Source organism: Muntiacus reevesi, chromosome X (genome assembly GCF_963930625.1).
Source record: "Muntiacus reevesi chromosome X, mMunRee1.1, whole genome shotgun sequence".
Taxonomy (NCBI): domain Eukaryota; kingdom Metazoa; phylum Chordata; class Mammalia; order Artiodactyla; family Cervidae; genus Muntiacus; species Muntiacus reevesi.
In genome coordinates this window covers 35,300,066-35,325,403 of record NC_089271.1, presented here as the reverse complement: position 1 = coordinate 35,325,403, position 25,338 = coordinate 35,300,066, and the positions used below count along the sequence as shown (strand labels likewise).

Genomic DNA, 25,338 nt, shown 5'->3' with positions numbered 1-25,338 from the left:
ACACTTGAGACTCGAGCTTCTGAAAAGTGAACACAGAGTAAAAAATCATGAAAGCAGCTCAGAGAAACGACAAATAAAATATCAACAAATTTCTTATTAGAAAACATGGAGGCAAAAAGGAAGTGACACTTTTTTTTTAGTGCTGAGAGAAAAGAAATGTCAACCTAGAATCCTATGTCCAGTGGAAATATTGTTCAGAAAGGAAGCACAGATATTCTTAGACAAAGGAAAATTACTGGAATTTGTCATCTAGAGACCAATTCCAAAGATGAGAAACATTTCTCTAAACAGAAAAAACATTATAAAAACAGGAATGTTGGAACATAAGAAAGGAAGAAAGAATACAGTGAACAAACATATGGGTAAATGCCACAGACTTTTCTTCTTCTGGTGTTTTCTAAATTATGATTGATGTTGGAAGAAAAAAAATTATAACAAACTTTGATGTGGTTCTAATGTGACATGTAGAGGAGATTTTTTTTAACTATATAATAAACAAGGGAGGGTAAAGGGAGGTATGCATGCTATATTTCATTTAAACTGATAAAATGATACCAGTAGACTAACAATTTTTGAGAATATACTAAGAAAGCGACCATAAAAATATTACATGAAGAGGTACTCTTAAAAACCCTTTAGATGAATCAGAATGGCACCTTAAAAATGTACAAGTAACTCATAGCAAAACAAGGTTATAAACAGAGGAACATAAAATGAATTGAACAAAGATGAATTGAAAAAAATAAAATTGAAAAATAGGAAGATTAGCATTTTTCTTTTGAGAAACATGTATCATTACAGACAGTGTAGGCATCAGAAGGCTAGCAAGGGAATAAAACAAAGATATCTACATACATACATTTGTCAACTCAATTAGCAAGGATGTGCAGAAACTGTAACCTTTATGAATTCTGTTGCAATTGTAAAATGGTACAGACACTGTGGAAAATAGTGTAGCGGTTTCTCAAAAAATTAAAAATAGGATTACCATATGTGTCAGCTATTCCACTTCCAGGTTCAGTTCAGTTCAGTCGCTCAGTCGTGTCCGACTCTTTGCGACCCCATGAACCACAGCACGCCAGGCCTCCCTGTCCATCACCACCTCCCAGAGTCCACCCAAACCCATGTCCATTGAGTCGGTGATGCCATCCAACCAGCTCATCCTCTGTCATCCCCTTCTCCTCCTGCCCTCAATCTTTTCCAGCATCAGGGTCTTTTCCAATGAGTCAGCTCTTCACATCAGGTGGCCAAAGCATTGGAGTTTCAGCTTCAACACCAGTCCTTCCAATGAACACCCAGGACTGATGTCTTTTAGGATGGACTGGTTGGATCTCCTTGCAGTCCAAAGGACTCTCAAGAGTCTTCTCCAACACCACAGTTCAAAAGCCTCAATTCTTTGGTGCTCAGCTTTCTTCACAGTCCAACTCTCACATCCATACATGGCCACTGAAAAAACCATAGCCTTGACTAGACAGACCTTTGTTGACAAAGTAATGTCTCTACTTTTCAATATGCTGTCTAGGTTGGTCATAACTTTCCTTCCAAGGAGTAAGCGTCTTTTAATTTCATGGCTGCAATCACCATCTGCAGTGATTTTGGAGCCCAGAAAAATAAAGCCTGCCACTGTTTCCACTGTTTCCCCATCTATTTGCCATGAAGTGATGGGACCGGATGCCATGATCTTAGTTCTCTGAATGTTGAGATTTAAGCCAACTTTTTCGCTCTCCTCTTTCACTTTCAACAAGAGGCTCTTTAGTTCTTTTTCACTTTCTGCCATAAGGGTGGTGTCATCTGCATATCTGAGGTTATTGATATTTCTCCCAGCAATCTTGATTCCAGCTTGTGCTTCATCCAGCCCAGCGTTTCTCATGATGTACTCTGAATATAAGTTAAATAAGCAGGGTGACAATATACAGCCTTGACGTACTCCTTTTCCTATTTGGAACCAGTCTGTTGTTCCATGTCTAGTCCTAACTGTTGTTTCCTGACCTGCATACAGGTTTCTCAAGAGGCAGGTCAGGTGGTCTGATATTCCCATCTCTTGAAGAATTTTCCACAGTTATTTTGATCCACACAGTCAAAGGCTTTGGCATAGTCAATAAAGCAGAAATAGATGTTTTTCTGGAACTCACTTGCTTTTTCAATGATCCAGGGGATGTTGGCAATTTAATATCTGGTTCCTCTGCCTTTCTAAAACCAGTTTGAACATCTGGAAGTTCACAGTTCACATACAGTTGAAGCCTGGCTTGGAGAAATTTGAGCATTACTTTACTAGTGTGTGAGATGAGTGTAATTGTGCAGTAGTTTAAGCATTCTTTGGCATTGCCTTTCTTTGGGACTGGAATGAAAACTGACCTTTTCCATTCCTGTGGCCAAGTATGCACCCATTAACGGAAATTAAGGACTCAAACACATATCTGTACACCCATTTTCTTTTCTTTTTTTTTTAAATTGAAGTGTAGCTGATTTACCATGTTGTATTAGTTTCTTGTATATAGCAAAGTGATTCAGTTACATGTGAATTTTTTCCATTAAGGTTTATTACAAAATGTTGAATATAGTTTCTTGTGTTACACAGTAGTACCTTGTTGTTAATCTATTTTTATATATAGTAGTGTGTATTTGTTAATCCCAAACTCCTAATTTATCCTTACCTCACCCCTTTTCCCTTGGGTAACTATAGGTATATTCCCTATGTATATGAGTCTGTTTCTCTTTCATAGGTATGTTCATTTGTGTCGTATTTTAGATTCCATATATGTGATGTCATATGATACTTGTCTTTCTCTGTCAGACTTAGTTCACTTAGTATGATAATATCTAGGTCCATCCGTGTTGCTGCAAATGGCATCATTCATTCTTTTTATGGTTGAGTAGCATTCCATTGTATACACCACATATTCTTTATCCATTCCTCTGTTGATGGACAAAGTAAGGTTGCTTCAAATTATAGTTTTGTCTGGATATATGCCCAGGAGTGGGATTGCTGGATTATATGGCAACTCTATTTTTAACTTTTTAAGGATCCTCCATACTGTTTCCCATATTGGCTATGTGTTGATTATGCATGTATGCTCATTCATGTCTGACTCTTCGCAGCCCCATGGACTGTAGCCCACTAGGCTCCTCTGTCCATAGGATTTCTGTGGTGAGAATACTGGAGTGAGTTGCCATTTCCTCCTCCAGGGGATCTTCCTGACCCAGGGATTGAACCCATGTCTCCTGCATCTCAGGCAGTTTCTTTACCAGCTGAGCCATCTAGGAAGCCCAATTTACATTTATATTGACTACCAATTTACATTCCCACCAACAGTGTAGGAGGATTCCCTTTTCTCCACACCCTCTCCAACATTTTATTTGTTATTTGTAGACCTTTTAATGATGGCCATTCTGACTGTGTATACCCATTTTCATGGCAGCATTATTCACAACAGTCAAAAGGTGGAAGCAACCCAAGTGTTCATTAGTGGATAAAGGGATAAATGAGATGGGGCATATGTATACACACATACACACACAGTGGAATATTATTCAGCTATAAAAAGAAGGAAATTGTGTCATATGCTACAATAAGGATGAACATTGAGGATACTAGGCTAAGTGAAATAAGCTAGTCATAAAAGGACAAATATTGTATGACTCTGCTTATCTGAGGTCTCTAAAGTAGTCAAATTCATAGAGATAGAAAGTATAATGATGGTTGCCAGGGGCTGAAGGGAGGGGAGAATAGGGAGTTATTGTTTAACGGGTGTGTACTGGGAATCTGATTGAACTTTTTGGCCCACTCAATAGTTTCAGTTTGGAAAGATGAAAAGTGTTCTGGACTAGATAGAGTTAATAGTTGAACAATGTCAATATAGTTTATGCCACTAAACTGTAAACTTAATGGTTAAAATAGTAAACCGTGTGTCTTTTACTACACAAAAATGTTAAAATGAAAAAAAAAATGTACTTGACTCAGATAAGCAAATAAATTATGGGTCAGTTGGTAAAGAGTCTGTCTGCAATGCAGGAGACCCAGGTTCAATCCCCGGGTTGGGAAGAGCCCCTGGAGGAGGGAATGGCTGCCTACTCCAGTACTCTTGCCTGGAGAATTCCATGAACAGAGGAGCCTGGCAGGCTACAGTCCATGGGGTCACAAAGAGTCGGACACAACTGAACAACTAACACACTTTCACATAGATTTATTTAATCTCTATATCTGGTTATATACCTCATCTCCCTTATCCCACCTTAGTCTGACCTTGGTAAATTGTGGAGGACATCAACCTTCTATATCCCTTATTCCATACGTCACTGTTCTTGTGCTTTCTCTTTTCATAGATCCAGAAGGAAATCCATTTGGCAAACACACTCAGAGTAAAGAATTAGCACCTGAAGTTTAAGTATAAAGGAGAAATCTATCAGGATTTAGGTATGCTGCCAAGTCGTGTCAGTTGTGTCCGACTCTGTGCAACCCCATAGACGGCAGCCCACCAGGCTCCCCCATCCCTGGGATTCTCCAGGCAAGAACACTGGAGTGGGTTGCTATTTCCTTCTCCAGTGCATGCAAGTGAAAAGAGAAAGTGAAGTTGCTCGGTCGTGTCCGACTCCTAGCGACCCCATGGACTGAGGCCTACTAGGCTCCTCTGTCCATGGGGCTCTCCAGGCAAAAGAATACTGGAGTGGGGTGCCATTGCCTTCCCCCATCAGGATTTAGGTATAACCCAAGGATAAATCTTATAGACGGACTTCCCCAGTGGTATGAACAAGTCAGTGAATGGTATTAGTAAGCAAGATACATCATAGCAGCTCCAGTTTGTTTCTCTCTGCACATTTATTTTATTTTTCTACCTGAAGTTGGGCCTTACTGATGTTTTGTCTGCTATAGACACTGTTATACTTGGCTCCCAAATTTACCTAACTGAAAGATCAAGATCAAAAGAGTTTCTCCCGTCCCGATGCCAAATTCCTAGGGAAAGAATCTGATGGCTTTTCCCAGGTGAATTCCATGCTATTTTTGCAATAGATTGTGGGGTGATGTGGGAGGATGAATATGGATACTGGGGACCTAAATCTAGATACCAGTGATATTTGTCTTTTGAAAGAGATGAAGCTATTGGTAAGAGAGAACCATAGGCACGAGTGAAGCAGGTAACTTTGGATGAGCCCCTTCTTGGGTGGGGTCTCACAAATACCACTGACTGGACAGCATTTGCCTATAGTGGGGATGCCCTCACCTCTCTGTGATACATATATCAACAGCTACTACATAAGTATTAGAGGACGGGAGTGATTCATCGGTTCCTGTAGTACCTCTCCTATATTCTTCCAGCACTCACTGGCTAGTACAACAGCCCTGATCCACTGCAAATTTCTGCCTGAGGGCTTTCTTTCAAACACATGTGAATTAATGCCCTTAGTAAATTTTCCTCTGGAGCAGCCCTTGTGTGTGCATACTCAGTTGCTCAGTCATGTCTGACTCTTTGCAACCCCATGGACTGTAATCCACCAGGTTCATCTGTCCATGGAATTTCCTAGGTAAGAATACTGGAGTGGATTGCCATTTTCTTCTCTAGGAGATCTTCCCAATCAGGGACTGAATCAACCATCCTGTGTTTCTTGAATTGGCAGGTGGATTTTTTTTTTTTTAACCACTGAGCCACCTGGGAAGCCCATAGAGTAGCCCTTAGCAATGACAAATGAGAACTGGGGAGAAAACCGTGGACCCAACTACCCTCTGAGAAATCAGGAGGATACCTCTGAGGCATATTCTTCGATCCTGGACTGCAGGGAACCCCATCTGAACACAGAACAAATCTGCTAGTAATTCATCATTTCTCTTTTTTTTTGCTTCCTCCACTTTCACATTTGGTCTCACTCACTTTCTCACTCCTCTAATGGTGCTAACTCCCAAATAGACTTCCTGTCCTAAAATACCATATACATTTTTTCTTCTCGGGGATGCAACATAAGACAGAAGCATAGGACATAAATTGCAAATGCCCATCTTCAGGGCTGGCATGATGAGCTCAGGAGAGCTCAGTAGCTGGCAAAGTTTGGCAAAAATAAGAGACAGAGAGACAAGGAGCCATGAGAAAGCTTCAGGTCTGATGTGGACCTGGCTGAGTCAGGCTGCAGAGTGTGAATATGGCTGGAACACTGAGGGAGATCTGATTTATGCCGAGAAGAGAAAAAGCAGCATAGGAAAAGATGGTGCAATATCCTCAGCCAGATCATGGAGGAAGGTCAGCAACAGACAGACTGATTCAGACTCACCCCCCTTGGATTCTAAGCAGATGGAAACACAAAGGGAGCAGGACCCTGCTGGCTGCCTGGAGACTTGGGGTTCATGTGGTCAGTGACCTGAGGTGTATTAGGGAAGCTTCTCAGCTGCGATCCAGAAGAGTGAATTAACAATTCATTAATATAGTCTTGTGTGCATGCGTGCTCAGTTGCTTTAGTCATGTCTGACCCTTTGGGACCCCATGTACTGTAGCCTGCCAGGCTCCCCTGTCCACGGGGTTCTCCAGGCAAGAACACTGTTGTGGGTTGCCAACCCCCCCTGCAGGGGATCTTCCTGACCTAGGGATTGAATGGTTCCTGTGACTCCTGCATTGCAGGCAGATTCTTTATCCACTGAACCACCTGGGAAGCCCCTAATATAATCTTAGTTCACTTGAATAATTAATTGTTAACCTGTCAATATAGTGAATGCTGCCTGACAGATGAAACCACTGGCTAATGTTTCACTTTAGTAAAGTGTTTCTTGTAAGAGGAAAGAAATATTTCCTTGCAGATATAATTTTAAAAAGATATGGCCTTCATTTAAAAACTGGGTAAAACACAGTGTGTTAAAGCTTAACAACAGAGAGTACTTCAGAGTTTTACTCAGGAACATGTTAATTAATAAGTAAAGATATAAAGATCCAACAATCTGATATGTATTCACTGAGAATATGCTAACTCTGGCAGAGAAAAAGCATAAAAATTACTTATCTAATCCTAAAATGTAGAGACCAAGGCTCTTTTCAGCTGATAGCTGATGAGAAAGAACCAGTTCCAATATCCTTCACTAGTTGATTGAATTGCAAAGTTTTACATAACTCTTTATAAAGCTAAGTATTTCCTGAAATAGAGGAAAAAAAACATAAAACTTTAGTAACAGATTATAATCTATATAATTAAATGTCTAGAAATTCCATAGCTATTTCTACTTAAAGTGATTGGATTTCCTTTATTAACTCTATTTCCAACACTCTAATAAAATGTGCAGTTAAAAATAACTCAGAGACACTAGGAAAAAGGTACTCTATGTTCCTTTTTTGATGTATACACTTTGGCTCTAAAAATTTCACAATCATGGATATAAAATACAATTAAGAATCAAAGAGACTTCCCCTGGAGAAGGGAATGGCTACCCACTCTAGTATTATTGCCTGGGAAATTCTAAGGACAGAGGAGCCTGCCAGGTTACAGTCCACGGGGTTGCAAAGAGTTGGAACCAGCTACTAAACAACAAGACAAGATAGACGTTTTCATATACAAAAGACAATATAGAAAGGTGGAGTAGTTAATGGAGCTGATGGTCTATATTCCAAATCAGGCAGTTTACCTCTTTAGGATATGAAGGACTAGAGATTTTTCATGTGAAATGGAGAAAAGGAGTTGGCTTCACTGCTTAAATCCAGGGGCTATGATTTCTAAAGTTAGGGTGAAAAAATGCTGGAAACTGCTGCCTGAGGCTGCAATTTACACAGAGCAGCAGGCAGTGTAACCAGAGCTGCCTGAGGCTCACTAATCAGTTCTGTATTTCTTTCATATCCCACCAGGGAGAAGGCCCAAGCCTTCATTATGAGAGCTACTTGTCAACTGAGAGACCTAGGCCATTCCTGGAAGTAGCCTCATAAGGTCTTGTCAGCGAGGAAAGAGCTGAGAGAGTGAAAGAAAGAGAAAACAGTGCAAAGTAAGTCAAAAAATATATATTCCCTTTAGATAAGTCTGTGATCTACCATTCTAAAATGCATGAAGAGGGGCTTCCCTGGTGGTCCAGTTTAGAATCTGCACTTCCAATGCAGGGAGCACAGGTTTGATCCCTGGTCAGGGAACTAAGATCTCACATGGCCATGCGGCATGGCCAAAAACTTAAAAAAAAATAAAAATTCTTGAAGAGACCTAATGCTGAGAAAGACAACTAACAAGACAAACACTAGAACAGGAACTATATACTCATGATGTTAATTTTATTGACTATGTTGACAAATGCTATACAGTATGCATGGCTAGGATACTCAGAGATAAAGTCTTATTAAAGAATGAACAAGAAGACATTAAACCAGAAGTTACATGTATTTAAAAGGTGAATATAAGAAAAACTGAAATATGGGAAATACAAAATATCATCAAAATAAACAATAAAATCAAAAGACAGGATAAACTCTAAATAGAACACCATTGAAAAGACTATTACTGACTTGGAAGATAGCACTGAACACTTCATCTACCACACAGTAGAGATGAAAAGAGGTAAAATCAATGCACAAGCTGTAAATATCCCCACAAGATCTACTGAGATCCTTTACATTCATGCTTCAGGCCCTACGCTCTCAGGATCTCTTTCCAAAATAGAGAATGCAGGCAAGGAAGAGAAGGAATATCTGATATTAGTTGAGAATTTTCTAACATTGAAGAGAGATATAAGTATTCAAAATGATAGCACACTTTGAGTACCAAGCAGAATAATAAGAATAAAATAACATACCCATTGCTAGATATGTAATAAGGAAATTTTTGGGAAATAAAGAACGAAAGGGAAAAAACTTTAGAATCTAAATGTCAGCTTATCTTTTAGGTAAACTTGACATACAACAGATTTTTCATCAACAAGAAAGGCCCATAAAACATGGGATAATAGCTTCAAAGTGCTGCGGGGAAAATAATTTTGAACTTAGAATTCTATGCCCAAAGAAAGTATAATTCCAAAGTTAAGGCAAAATGTAGACATTTCTAGAAATCAAAAGACTAAAAGAAATTGCCACCAACTAACCAAACTAACCCCTACAGAGGGGCTTCCCTGGTGGCTCAGAGGGTAAAGTGTCTGCTTGCAATGCAGGGGTCAATCCCTGGGTTGGGAAGATCCCCTGGAGAAGGAAATATCAACCCACTCCAGTACTGTTGCCTGGAAAAACCCCATGGACAGAGAAGCCTGGTAGGCCCAAGTCCATGGGGTCGCAAAGAGTCGGACACCACTGAGCGACTTCACTTTAACCCTTACAGTCCTTGATTTTGATTAGAAGAAAGACCCTAAATGAATGACATTGTTTTTTCTCCTTGTTTGTATGTTTCAATGATGTGTTTTGTTTACAAGATGGTTGGATAGGACTCAAAACTTCCCCAAGTTCCTCACAATGCCTGCTTAAGCCTTTCCTTCCCAGGATAAATGCCCTATATTGTCCAGTCTGTTCTCCAGGAACTAGTCCTTGTTGTATGATTGGTTGGGTCAGTGGGGACAAGATCCATGGCTTGTATACCCCAACGTCAGAAGTAAGATCTAGACATTTCTCTCTTTAACCAACTTCTCAGTTTATAACACTGCCTTTTCTCTCTGCTTGCTACTCTTTAAATGTTTGCTTTTTAGAGTCAAATCCATGGCACTCTTCTCTTACTGAATATTTTGTCTTAACGTGTGAACATCAGAAACACCTAAGCACACTTAAAGTGTAGAATCTTGCATTTTGCCTCAAATAATGACCCAGAAAATTAAGGAGAGTGAACCCTGCAACTGCATTTTTGGCAATCAACTGAGACAATTGACTAAGAACCACCAGAAAGCTTTTATAAGCTTTCTATAAGCATAATCATGCTTTGCTTTTTACTTATACCAATAAGTCACAAAATTTATATCAGAATCAAACCCATGTTATAAGTTCCATACAAATATATTTACCTGCTACCTGGCCATTTCAAAATAAATCTCCTTTATTTACCTAGTCTATTCAGATTTGAACCCACCTTCCTACCCCTTGACTCCATGTAGTCCTGCGCTGCAAATGTATTCTCACTCACATTTGTTCACACATTTTCTATCAATCCCCAACCCACTAATCCTGAGTTCCAACCAGTGCTTACTCCTGGACATGTTATGTACTGTCACAGTTTTTATACTTTGGCACTTGTCCCTCCTCCTAGTCTGAGAGGTCACACTCCTATATCTGGAGACTCCAACTCTATTAATATCCTGGTCAAATGCAATGTCTTCTGTGAAGTCTTTTCTTACTTCCCAGCCAGGTCCCCACCTCTGTTTCTATACCAAGGTCTCAATCACAGCATTTTCCATGTGGTCTGGAAACTACCTGCTTACACCTGTCTTCCTCACCAGTCAGGGAGAACGTGCAGAAAGTTCTGATCAGCGCTCATTTGTTTTCATATCTCAGAATTCAGTACAGGATCTAGCTTGGAGCATGTGTTTCTTAAGTAGGGCATAAACACACAAGGGAACTGGTAGATACTTGGGCTTCCCTGGTGGCTCAGAGGGTAAGGCGTCTGCCTGGAATGCGGGAGACCGGGGTTCGACCCCTGTGTTGGGAAGATCCCCTGGAGAAGGAAATGGCCACCCACTCCAGTACTCTTGCCTGGAAAATCCCATGGATGGAGGAGCCTTGTAGGCTACAGTCCATGGGGTCACAAAGAGTTAGACATGACTGAGTGACTGAGCAACTTGGACAACGTTCACAGAACCTACAAATTTCAAATCAGCATATGTATATTTTAAAATGTACACTGTCAACTTCATATGGAACTTTCAGAATCTCAGAAAACTCTTACATTCTGTTCCTCAGAAAATTCACATACTAATGAGCAAACTGTGATCAAGAGGCTTCCAAGTAAAACCTTTTAATTTTCTTTAAGATTTATTTTTAAATATGAAGCTACAAATATCAGCAGCATGTTTTGTGTCCTCTAGAGATAAGAAAGAAATGTGTGGACATTGTTGGCTCTATATCCGGTTACTCCCCCTAAATCGCATGTAACTGTTCTAGTCTCTGAATTGATTTGGTGCCCTTTGATTTTTTTTAAATTGAAGCATAGTTGATTTATAATACTGTGATAGTTTTAGGTGTACAGCATAGTGATTCAATTATTTTTTTCTGATTATATTCCATCATAGGTAATTATAAGTATTGAATATAGTTCTCTGAGCTACAAGGTAGGTCCTTGTTGCTTATCTATTTTATGTAAAGTAGTTTGTTTTCTTTAATTTCACACTTCTCATTTTTCCACCCTCCCTCTCCCCTTTGGTGAGCATAATTTGTGTTCTACATCTGAGTTTGTGTTCTATGTCTATGAGTCTGTTTCCGCTTTGTATGTACTATTTTTTTTAGATTCCACATATAAGTGATATCATATAGTATGTCTTTCTCTGACTTACTTCACAAAGGAAAACATTCTCTAGGAACATCCGTGTTGCTGCAAATAGCAATATGTAATTCATTCTTATGGCTGGGTAATATTTCATTGTGTGTGTGTGTGTATATATATATATATACATATATGTGCATATATAGTTGCTGTTGTTCAGTCTTTGCAACCCCATGGACTGCAGCACGCCAGGCTTCCCTGTCCCTCACCATCTCCCGGAGTTCACCCAAGTTCATGTCCATTGCATCAGTGATGCCATCCAGTCATCTCATCCTCTGATGTCCACTTCTCCTTTTGTTGATGGTTTGTCTTTTCCTTTTGTTGATGGTTTCCTTTGCTGCCTAAAACCTTTAAAATTTGAATACTTCTCATTTGTTTATTTTTGCTTTTACTGCATTTGCCTTGGGAGAGTGATCTAAGAAAATACTGCTATAATTTATTTTGGAGAAAATTTTGCTTATGTTTGACCTATGTTCCTCTCTAGGAGTTCTATGGTGTCAAGTCTTACATTTGGGCTTCCCAGGTGGCTCTGTGGTAAAGAATCTGCCTACCAATGCAGGATATGCAGGAGACATGGGTTCGATTCCTGGGTTGGGAAGATCCCCAGGAGAAGAAAATGGCACTCCACTCCAGTATTCTTGCCTGGAAAATTCCATGGACAGAGGAGCCTGGCAGGCTATAGTCCATGGGAGTTGCAAAAGGTTGGACACAACTGAGAATGCACACATGTCTTGTATTTAGGACTTTAAACCATTTTGAGTTTTTGTGTATAGTGTGAGAAAGTGTTCTAATTTCAATGATTTACAAGTAGCTGTTCAGCTTTCCCAACATCACTTGCTGAAGAGACTGTCTTTTCTCCACTGTATATTCTTTTTTTTTTCATTTATTTTTATTAGTTGGAGGCTAATTACTTTACAATATTGTAGTGGGTTTTGTCATACATTGACATGAATCAGCCATGGAGTTACATGTATTCCCCATCCCGATCCCCACTCCCACCTCCCTCTCCACCCGATTCCTCTGGGTCTTCCCAGTGCACCAGGCCCGAGCACTTGTCTCAGGCATCCATCCTGGGCTGGTGATCTGTTTCACCCTAGATAATATACATGTTTCGATGCTGTTCTCTCGAAACATCCCACCCTCGCCTTCTCCCACAGAGTCCAAAAGTCTGTTCTGTACATCTGTGTCTCTTTTTCTGTTTTGCATATAGGGTTATCATTACCATCTTTCTAAATTCCATATATATGTGTTAGTATGCTGTAATGATCTTTATCTTTCTGACTTACTTTCTGACTTACTTCACTCTGTATAATGGGCTCCAGTTTCATCCATCTCATTAGAACTCATTAGAACAAGGCCCACTGAAATATTGTGAAGTAATTAGCCTCCAACTAATAAAAAAATTAAAAAAAAGAAAGAAATGAAGTATATTTCATTTCAAATGAAATATTTGAAATATTTCTTATTATTTGAAAGATTTGAACTATTCATTTCAAATGAAGAATATTGCCTATGAAATGAAGAATAAACAACTAGAGAAGCAGATGGCTAATCTTGTATCCTGCTACCTTCTTGAATTCATTTATTAGTTAGTTGTAATAGTTTTTGTGTGGAGATTTTAGGATTCTCTATAATCATGCCATTTGCAAACAGTGACAACTTGACCTCTTCTCTTTCAATTTGAATATCTATTTTTTCTTTTCTTGTATGATTGCATGGCAAGAACTTCCAACACTGTTGAGTAGAAGTGAGAGTGGGTAATCCATTTGAATTTTAAAAGCCACTGGTATTTACAACCGCTGGACTAAGAAATGATCTAAAATATACAAAGCAACAGTTTCCTCCCCATAAATCCCCCTAACACCTTTGGATTTTTAGAATTTCATTCACTATTCAGTTTTGTCTACTTGAGTTGCTTCTGCCACATTTTCATTTGGACAAATAATAGTCTGCACTAACATTTCCAGCTACAGATACCTTTTCTGAAGAAGATAACATCCAGGATTAAATCTGAAACATTTAATGTAGCATTGCAATTTTAAGCATTTTTTAAATATTCACAGCATGAAATAATAACATGTCTTCCAGGTTCTCATTCGCACTCCCTTCGCTGCATTTAAGTATGTAAATAATCCAACAGTACAGCAGAGGTAAGGACAGACAAATGATCTATGACTCTATACTCAAAGAGACATCTTCCAAGGGCTAGAGAACAAGAAGGACTTTTAGAAATTTATTGAATTTTAGTTCTTGTCCTTTCCAGGATGGCAAATCTGGGTATATGAGCCTCCACTCTCCTCTACTTCAATAACTGCAGACAAGATTAACTGATCTCATAGATGTGTCCCCAGAATTCTACTTAATACCATCCAAAGAAATTATGATCAATCCACTGACAGTGATACCTGGAGGTCATTCCTGGCAGAATACAGAGATTGCCAAAATTTTTATTTACAGTATCAGAGAGTAAGTATTTTAAACTTTGCAGCATATGGCTTCTTTCCCCTTAACTTCACTGTTATAGTACAAAAGCAGTTACAGACAATATATAAAAAACGAGGGACTTAACTAATTGTTCAATGGCTAAGACTCCATGTTGCCAATGCAGGGGCCCCAGGCTCAATCCCTGGTCAGGAACTAGATCTCACATGCCACAACTAAAGGTCTTGCATGCTACAAAGAAGATCTAAGATCCCATGTGTGCAATTAAGACTTAGGGCAGCCAAGAAATAAAAAAAAGAATGTGGCTCCCCCCAAATTTTATTTATAGACAATGAAATTTAAATTTGATGTTATCTTCTTGTATTATTCAATATTCCTCTATTGATCTTTTCAACCAATCAAAAATGTAAAAAGAATTATTTGCATAAAACAGGTGGTAGACTTGATTTAGCTATACTGTGCCAACTCTTGTTCCTAGTACAATTATTTTATTTTGCACAAAAGGAAATAGGACACACAAAGGTGACTTGTTTAAAATCACATGAATGACTTGTGGTAGAGGCAGTCATTTTGTGTCAAGTTGTCTTAAAGATGGTCCATGCAAGCATGTGTGTGTGCTAAGTTGCTTCAGTCGTGTCCGACTCCTTGGGACTCTATGAACTGTAGCCTGCCAGACTCCTCTGTCCATGAGATTCTCCAGGCAAGAATACTGGAATGAGCTGCCATGCCCTCCTCCAGGCGATCTTCCCAACTCACGGATGGAAACCATGTCTCTTATGTCTCCTGCATTGGCAGGCAGGTTTTTTTTTTTTTTTTTTTTACCACTATAACCACCTGGGAAGCCCAACAATGGTCCATGTTGGTTCTTTATTATTATATTTCCCCTCAGTGATAACAATCAAACAACACATTCTCCTTTAAGAAAATAACCTTTTCTCTGGATCATTTTGAAATATATCTTTATTACTTTAAGACTCAATATAGGATCATATGGAGTACATATGCTTATGTGCATGGATTTATAAGGTGAAATCATTTTTCAATTTTACTACAAATGTACTCCTGTACTTTAAACTAATTCCAATATTTGCAACCAGTTCATTTTATAACACATATATAACTTAAAAATTAAGTATAAAATATCCAGAGAATAGATTTCAGTTCAGTTCAGTCACTCAGTCGTGTCTGACTCTTTGCGACCCCATGGACTGCAGCATGCCAGGCTTCCCTGTCCATCACAAACTCCTGGAGCTTGCTAAAACTCATGTATATTGAGTTGCTGAGGCCATCCAACCATCTCATCCTCTGTTGTCTCCTTCTCTTCCTGCCTTCAATCTTTCCCAGCATCAGGGTCTTTTCAAATTAGTCAGTTCTTTGCATCAGGTGGTCAAAGTATTGGAGTTTCAGCTTCAGGATCAGCACTTCCAATGAATATTCATGACTGATTTCTCTTAGGATTGACTGTTTTGATCTCCTTGCATTCCAAGGGACTCTCAAGAGTTTCCTCCAACACCACAGTTCAAAAGCATCAATTTTTCAGTGCTCAGCTTTCTTTATATTTCAACTTTAACATCCATACATGACCACTGGAAAAACCATAGCTTTGACTAGATGGACCTTTGTTGGCAAAGTAATGTCTCTGCTTTTTAATATGCTGTCTAGGTTGGTCATAGCTTTTCTTCCAAGGAGCAAGCGTCATTTAATTTCATGACTGCAGTCACAATCTGCAGTGATTTTGGAGCCCCCCCAAAATAAAATCTGTCACTATTTCCATTGTTTCCCCATCTATTTGCCATGAAGTGATGGGACCAGATGCCGTGATCTTAGTTTTCTGAATGTTGAGTTTTAAGTCAACTTTTTCACTGTCCTCTTTCACTTTCAACAAGAGGCTCTTTAGTTCTTCTTCGCTTTCTGCTATAAGGGTGGTGTCATCTGCATATCTGAGGTTATTGATATTTCTCCCAGCAATCCTGACTCCAGCTTGTGCTTCCTCCAGCCCAGCATTTCTCATGATGTACTCTGCATATAAGTTAAATAAGCAGGGTGACAATATACAGTCTTGATGTACTCCTTTCCCAATTTAGAACCAGTCTGTTGTTCCATGTCCAGTTCTAACTGTTGCTTCTTGACCTGCATACAGATTTCTCAAGAGGCAGGTCAGGTGGCCTGGTAATCCCATCTGTTTAAGAATTTTCCACAGTTTATTGTGATCCACACAGTCAAAGGCTTTGGTGTATTCAATTAAGCAGAAGTAGATGTTTTTCTGGAATTCTCTTGCTTTTTTGATGATCCAGCAGATGCTGGCAATTTGATCTCTGGTTCCTCTGCCTTTTCTAAAACCAGCTTGAACATCTGGAAGTTCACAGTTCACTACTGTTCTAGCCTGGCTTGGAGAATTTTAAGTATTACTTTACTAGTGTGTGGGATGAGTGTAATCATGTGATAGTTTGAACATCCTTTGTTAAACAGAATAGAACATTTAGAATAGATTTAGTCAGTTTTAAAATAAAATGCAGAAGCCCTATTATATTGATACTTGAAATAGTATTCCTCAGAAATATTCGAAAAATGAAATAACCATCATTAAAAAATATTTAACTCTACTAAAGACCAAGAGATATTTTGGGAAAAACAATTTTTTATTTATTCTTCAACACCAAAGGAGCCCCCTTGATCGTAGAGGATACCCCTGTTCTTGTGAGTTGAGCATTTTCATAGAGAAAATTACGCCGATGAGCTGACTTTTTGTCAAACACCTTGTTATGAGCATCAACCTTGGCTTTTACATTCACTGGCAGTACTGAAACTTGAGGTAACCCATTGATCTCATACAACCAGTACATATCCGCTGTCTAGAAACAAAGAGAGGAAGAGACTTTTTATGCAATATCCAGGGACTCAGAAAAATGTGAGAAAATACTTATCAAATTAACACCTTCTCTTTTCTCCATGTAAGGTATGGGAAGGGCACAAAACTGAAACTTCATTTGTGCATTAAGGACACAAATCTGATAATAAATGATTAGTGTGGAAAATAAATTCAGGAATGCATTTGGCTTTATGAATTAAAAAACATTCACTAAAAAGTCACACTTAGAGGTCTGCCCTGTGGGTGAAGCCATCTATTTGGTTTGCATGAGACTATCACTTAACATGAACTATATATAATGGAAATAATACCTTGCAAGATTTATCTAAGGGAGTTTCAATATGGCTATAGAACCAACTGGTATTATGTCAAGCTTCTGTTTTTAAGATTGTGAAAGTACATCATTAATATAACTACTTATAATTACTGAGCATTGTGCAAACTGATTAATGAAAATCTAAATCTAAATCCAAGTCAGTACAGCTTACACAGGAATTTACTTAAAAATCCTTCATTTCTTCTGCATTTTTGTACAGAATGACAATACTGAATTAGGTTGTCTAGCAGTTTTTGCACATTTATGTTCATACTTAAATCTCATTGCTCTTACAGAGTTTCCTGATGCTACCTGTGTTTATCCAGGACTTTTGCCTCACATAAGAATTGTATCATGTATGTTCAGAAAACTCACTCAAGAGAAGTTCAGGTCAAGAAAATACTGTAGTCATATCAGGGTTTAAGATGTAATGTGATATCTGTCAATGAATGTTAAATCCAGGAATTTCTTGCACACCTGGAACAGTCATTTTTAATTGTAACTGGCCCTTCTATCCAGGTTCATAGTAATTAAGTATTCAGAATCAATGAGTCTGGCTTTGTTGTTGAGCAGAACCAAGAACCATACTACAACTGGGTTAAATAACATTTTACTTCATATAAGGATGTTCAATTTGAAAAACATAGCTACATTTTGGTGATTGTGCATAAGTGGTTGTAAATGTTTATAAGTGACTCACTTATAAACTTATAAACACTTATGAATGTTCATAAGAGACTCACTTATGGGTACAAATGTATAAGCTACATGAAGGAACCTGCATCCATGCCCGAGCTTAGTGGGTACACAGGAGTGAGCTATGTGAAGGGATGTACTCTCCCATTCAGAACCTAGTGATACACATGGTAACTACAGGTAAGGATCTGTTCTTCTGCCCAATATGTCTACAAGACCATCTGAAAATAATTACCTATAAATACACTTTTAAATCCTAAATGTTACTGTATACATTTCAATTAAGATTCAAGTAATTCTGCAGTAAGTGATACACAAAAATCTCTTGCATTCCTATACACTGACAACCAAAGATCAGAAAGATAAATTAAGGAAAAAAATCCCACTTACCGTCACATCAAAAAGAATAAACTACCTAGGAATAAACCGACCTAAGGAAGCAAAAGACCTGTACTCAGAAAACTATATGATACTGATGAAAGAAATAAAAAAATGATACAAACAGATGGAGAGATATACCATGTTCTTGGATTGGAAGAGTCAATATTGTGAAAATGACTATACTGTCCAAAGCAATTTACAGATTCAATGCAATCCCTATCAAACTACCAAGGGCATTTTTTCACAGAATTAGAACAAAAAAATTTATAATTTGTATAGACACACAAAAGACTCCAAATAGCAAAAGTAATCTTGAGAAAGAAAAATGGAGCTGAAGAAGTCATGCTCTCTGAATTCAGACTATACAACAAAGCTACAGTCATCAAAACAGTACAGTAGTAGCACAAAAAACAGGAATATAGATCAATAGAACAGAATAGGAAGTCCAGAAATAAATCCACACACCTCTGGTCAATTAATCTATGACAAAGGAGGCAAGAGTATACATTGGAGAAAAGATAGTCTCTTCAATAAGTGGTGCTGGGAAAACTGGATAGCTTGATGTAAAAGAAAGGAAATAAAACATTCTTTAACATGATACACAAAAATACACTCAAAATGAATTACAGATCTAGATGTAAGGTCAGATACTATAAAACTCTTAGAGCAAAACATAGGCAGAACACTTTTACATAAATCAAAACAAGATCTTTATTGATCTCCTAGAGTAATGAAAATAAAAACAAAAATAAACAAATGGGGCCTAATCAAATCTACAAGCTTTTGCCTAGCAAAGGAAACTGTAAACAAAATGAAAGACAACTCACAGAATGGGAGAAAATATTTGCAAACAAAGCAATCCACAAGGGATTAATCTCCAAAATATACAAACAGCTCACGCAGCTCACTGTCAAAAACCAAACAACCCAATCAAAAAATATGCAGAAGATCTAAATAAACATTTTTCCAAAGAAGAAAAAAGCACATGAAAAGATGCTCAACATTGCTAATAATTAGAGAAAGGCCAATCAAAACTACAGTGAGGTATCACCTTACACTGATCAGAATGCTAAGTCTTCAGTTGTGTCTGACACTTTGTGGCCCCATGGACTACAGCCTGCCAGGTTCCTCTGTCCACTGAATTTCCCAGGCAGGAACACTGGAGTGGGTTGCCATTTCCTCTTCCAGGGATCTTTCCGAGACCAGGGATTGAACCCTAGTCTCTTATGTCTCCTGCATTGGAAGGCAGGTTCTTTACCATGAGCACCACTGGGAAGCCCATACACTGGTCAGGATGGCCATTGTTAAAATATCTACAAACATAAATACTGGAGAGGGTGTGGAGGCAAGGGAACCCTTCTATACTGTTGGTGGAAATGTAAATTGGTACATGCACTGTGGAGAACAGTGTGGAGGTTTCTTAAAAAACTAAAAGAAGAGCTATCATATGATCCAGCAATCTCATTCCTGGGCATATGCACAAAGGACACCATAATTTGAAAAGATACATGCATTCCAATGTTCATTGCAGCACTATTTACAATAGCCAGAACATGGAAGCAATGTAAATGTTCATCAATAGATGAACAGATAAAGAAGACATGGTACATATATACAATGGTAGATTAGCATTAAATGGAATGAAATAATGCCACCTGCAGCAACCTGGATACAGCTATAGACTATCATGCATAGTGAAGTGAGTCAGAAAGAGAAAGACAAATATATGATATGTGGAAATCTAAAAAATGGTACAACTGAACTTTAGAAAACAGAAATAGAGTGACAAATGTACAGAATGAACTTATGGTTACCAGGGGATAAGGCAGGAAGGAGGGATAAATTGGGAGGTTGGGATTGGCATATACACACTGCTATATATAAAATAGATAAGGTATTCCTCTACCTAGGTTTCCCCAAGGGTCACAGTTGGTAAAGAATCTGCCTGTCAATGTAGGTGACCCAGATTTGATCCCAGGGTTGGGAAGATCCCCTGGAGAAGGAAATAGCAACCCACTCGAGTATTCTTGCCTGGATAATTCCATGGACAGAGGAACCTGGAGGGCTACAGTCCATGGGGTCACAAAGAGTTGGACACGACTGAGCATGACAGTGAAAATAATATGAAAGTAAATGAATACCTTCGTGTCACTAATATGTCAAAGAATCACTGTGCTCTTACATAAGAATGCCAAATTGACAATTATGTGGGGGCAAACCCAGTGTGGCTGGAACACTGCGAGCACTCCCCACACACGCCAGTGACATTTGTCTGCAGTGCCCCTCCCTCCACACCGCACGACTGAACAAGCCAACCTAAACAAGAGACCACCTCCGCCACCTTGTGTCGGGGCGAAAATTAGACACTGAAGAGACCTGCAAACAGAAGCCAAATAAATAAAGGGAACCATTTTAGAAGTGACAGGTGTAACAGATTAAAATCCCTGTAGTTAACACCGACTACACCAGAAGCGGCCTATAGATATTAAGAAGTGTAAGCTGGAACAAGAAGCTATCTGAAACTGAATTGACCTCACACTGCCCACAACAGCTCCAGAGAAATTCCTAGATATATTTTTACTGTTATTTTTTTTAATTAAAATTTTTTTTTTTCTCTTTGAAGTTTTTTAGAAACTTCAGAAGGCTTCTCTGCTGTCAGGGAGTTAACAATTCTTGGGAACATTCCTCAATCAATGATTGAACAGTGACAGGTGGTATATAAACATTCCAAACTTCCTGGCCCCCTCAAGTGTGAATATTCTAAGGTATGGGTTCCACATGATTTCCCAGAGAACTCCCACGGTGTTAAATCCCCAGGGCCCTCTCTGCTAATTGCCTTGGTAAATGCACCCTTTATTGATTTCTATTCCTTCTGAGTCTCATATCCTAGCTTCTCTACATCTGTTTCCTGTGATCACATGGTAAATATGCTACTTGGACTTGAATCCTTATTTTAGGATCTGCTTATGAGAAAATACAAACGAAGATACATGTATATAATACCATTTCCCACAGTTTCATGATAATGGCCAATTCCCTTAAAACTAATATATGTAATTTATGCCTATGCCTAGGCCTCTCTACATATACATATTTCTTTTGTACAATCCTTATATGTTTTATCTTGGGTAATTCTGAGAGTTCTCACAAGTTTGTATAAACTATTTAAGATTCATCATCTCCACCATGGAAGCTGAATGGACTGTCCACTCTGAGTTACAGTGCTTTTTGTAACACTTTGATTAAGTTAACTTCAGTCTCTCAAAGCTAGTGCTATATGCTCTGTATAATAGTGAAGAAAAGATTCTTTTTACTCATTCTAAATACGGTTTAATTGAAAGGGAACTTATGAAGCTTGCTAACATGGTTGTTGAAGTTTGTATAGGGTAATATTTAGCTAAACTGTTCTTAAAAATACTTTTAATTTCCAATTAAACACAATGAAAACTATATGTTTCATATGTTACAAGTATTAATTGACTTAGTGTTTACAACAGTTTTAAAAATATGATAATAATGTAAACAATAATTTTCATTTAGACAGTGAGTTAACTTCTAAAATTCTTCACATTTATCATGTGAGACATCATGTTGTTATCATTAACAGCAGGGTTTTGGAGTCAGACAGTGTTTGAACCATGATTTCAAAATCATTGATTTGATACATGTAATAAAATTTATGAACACCAAGGGCATTATACTGGGCATAAAATGCCAGTCTCAAAAGCTTGTACATGATTCCATTTATATACTATTTTAGAAATCACAAAATCATAGGGATGGAGAAAAGATTACTAGTTGCCAGGGGTAGAGAGGGAATTACAGTGTTGGACTTGACTAGAAAGAGTTAGCAAGACATAGTTCCTCTGCTGTGATGGAAGAGTTTCCACCTCACTTGTGGTTATAGGTATATACATCTATAAATGGGTTCAAATTTTCTAGAACCAGACATATACAAAGATACACACACAGACACACAAATGGATGTGAAAAGCACAAAACATGGAGTAGTGTCTCTTCTAGTTAACACTATTTTGTTAATATCTTTGTTTTGATATTTTACTATAACTATATAAGATGTCACCACTGGGAGAGCTGGGAGAAGGATTCATAGGACTCTACCTACGATTTTTATGTCTTTACATATTTATTTAAATGAAAAAATATGAGATGTATGAGTCAACGGAAAATTTGAACACTAAATGGATACTTAGGGGCTTCCCTGATAGCTCAGTTGGTAAAGAATCCGCCTGCAATGCAAGAGACCCTGGTTCAATTCCTGGGTTGGGCAGATCTGCTGGAAAAGGGATAGGCTACCCATATCAGTATTTTTGGGCTTCCCTTGTGGCTCAGCTGGTAAAGAATCTACTTGCAATGTGGGAGACCCTGGTTCGATCCCTGGGTTGGAAAGAGAAGGGAAAAGCTACCCACTTCAGTATTCTGGCCTGGAAAATTCCATAGATTGCATAGTCTATGGGATCGCAAAGAGCCAGACATGACTGACTTTCACTTTCAAATGGATATTTAGTATGCACTGGTATTAAGGAATTATTATGATAATGGTATCATGGTTAAGATTTTTATCTTTTAGAGATCGATAGAGAATATTTGTAGGTAATAGGAAGTCTTGGATTTTCTTCAAAATAATACGGGAAGTGAGGAAGTGGGTGGAAACATACTTGAAACAGGACTGGCCTTGAGTTGATAAGAGTTCATGTGGGATGAGGAGTGCACAGAGTGTAAGTATTCTCTCCATTTCGGCACATATTTTAAATTCTCCATAATAGAAATAGGATCAACAATGATTTCTTAAATCAAAACAGTGATTTCTCAATTTTCCTCATATATACTTTATCAAACCATACTGCTTACACTAAATCAAAATGTTATATTCTCAGTTGATTCCATATAAACTTATTCTTTCACAGAAACCCTTCAATTCTGCTGCTAGTGATTTAATTGTCTAGTCTGCACAGGGAAATCAGAAACAGAATTTTGTTGGTAAAACTTCCTAAGTGTTAATAGTTAATTTCAGAAATATCCACCATATGTTATAAACTGAATATAATTTTATTCACAAATCTCTCTTTAAAATATCATTTTAAGAAGTAAGCACATTAACATGATAATTGTAATCAAATATTAATTCAGGAAATAGTTATGTGCAGCAAGGCTCCAGATGCTTTATATTTTTATTACCTGGGTTGTAAGGGGTCTCAAAAAGATGAAAAATAAACGCTCTTCTCAAGCAGTATTCAATATTTTTCTCTATTCATTAAAACAGTAACAACACATTTTTCTGCCAGTGGGGCTGCCTAATTAGTGTCTGATTCAGAAGTCTAGTAGTCACTTTGGCATCAGTAGTTGTTGAAATATGACTACAATTCCCTTGTGCCTATGCTACTGAAAAAAGACAGTGGTAACAGACATCTTTTCCAAAATAACTTGAATGTTACCTTTAGCCAAAAGTTCATAGTAGGACAGATATGGGGAATTTTATGGAGAAATTCTACTTACTGAATAAATTTTCAGAATTGTATTTACCTTAACTTTTAACAAAATGATCACTTTAACATTATTTTATATTAATGGCCCATTTCACACTATTTTGTTTCAATTCAAAATAAATTTTATTTTCTGTTTAATTTTCTTCATTTTAGAACTTAACATTTTCCTAACACCTTATCCTTTATCCTTTGAAATCAAAGGTTTCAAAATCTCTATTGGAAATCACTTAAAGTCTTTGAATAAATGGGTGTTGTGCTCACTCGTGTCCAACTCTTTGCAACTCCATGGACTGTAGCCTGCCAGGTTCTTTGTCCAGGGAATTTTCCAGGCAAGAATACTGGAGCGGGTTGCCATTTCCTACTCCCGGGATCTTCCCAACCCAGGGATTTAACCTGCAACTTTTGTATCTCCTGCATTGCAGGCAGATTCTTTACTTCTGAGCCACTTGGGAAACCCAAAGCCTTTGAATAGGTTATTATAGGAAATAATATGTCTATACAAATCACTTTACAGTCATTATTTATCTCTTCCACAATTCCTCGGTGTGGAAAAGAAACAATTTCCTATTTCCATTGATGATAACAACATTTGGGTTATATTTCACATTTAAAATTTCTTTTTTGACCAAAAGGAAATTAAAACAAGCAAGAGTTGAAATATGTTGACTTTTGCAAGATAATGTTGCTGTTCTTTACCTTTGATCATTGAGTGAAACTTTTTTCTCAAAGTCATTTAATGACTTTTGTGACATCAAATATCCTTGACTATTACCTTTCTAGAACTCACCTGTATTGCTAATGTTGCTTTGTATTCCCTGCTGTACATTGTGGGTATAAAACCCACAGTGATGAGAGTTCCTTCAGGAAGAAGTTCTCCAATCTGAGGTTTTACAAAAAATTCAGGATCACTGCCAGGTAGGAAGTTTGCCGTGAATGACTCAGGATTTCTGGAATGAAAATATATTATCAGTATTTAAAACTTCATCATTACCCTGTTCTCTGTATGAAAATTGGGGATAGGGCTTAGCTTATATCCTGCTGCATAGGACTACAGTTAAACATTAATGGTGCTATGCAGCTATGGGTCTGATACTTGTCACAATATGGAATGCTTAGAATAACAGTGATTGGGCATTTAAAAAATTACTGGAGTGTCATTCTTCCCAGGGTGACAAAAATGGAATCTTAAAGATTTTTAAAATCATATCTTATTTCTATAGTGTACAACGAATAGAATGCTATTACTATAAAAACTGGAAGAACTCAATGTCCCAAATGGAAATTCAATTATTTGTAAATAACTCAATATCTAAAATGCCTGACCACAACAGCTATCATGAAGTCTTGTTTTTACTATTATTCTAATGTGATATTTGCTTACTTCTCTTCAGTTTTCTACTTGCTAAGTGAGATGTAAGTACTTTATAAGTTCATTAAAAATTCTTGGACCTGGAAATGGGGTGCTATGATCTGAAAAGAACTGAGTGACATTTAAGATTCAAGTTACCATCTTGAAGTCAATGTAGATTACATTTGAGATAAAGACTGTGAAAGAAGTTGAAGAACTTCTTGGTAGAGGAAAGCAGGAGGGAGACAAAGTACATGGGAGGCTGTGAAGAACTGAAAATCCAAATTGACAGTGGAGATGCAGGCAGAAGGTAAAGAACAATTTCCTAGAATAGATCCAACAGTGAAACATCAAAGAGGACATGGGAGATTCAGGTTGGGAC

The 25,338-nt window shown here is 37.9% G+C and overlaps 1 protein-coding gene across 1 annotated transcript in view; it reads right to left on the bottom strand.

The window, feature by feature from the left end:
- Window positions 1-16,478: 16,478 nt before the first annotated feature.
- Window positions 16,479-25,338, bottom strand: part of CFAP47 (cilia and flagella associated protein 47) — a 490,506-nt gene continuing 481,646 nt past the window's right edge. The window contains exons 63-64 of the mRNA XM_065916701.1: window positions 24,396-24,555; window positions 16,479-16,691 (exon numbers count right to left, since the gene is read on the bottom strand). Coding sequence (XP_065772773.1) covers window positions 16,479-16,691; window positions 24,396-24,555 — 373 coding nt within the window. The remainder of the gene's footprint in view (window positions 16,692-24,395; window positions 24,556-25,338) is intronic.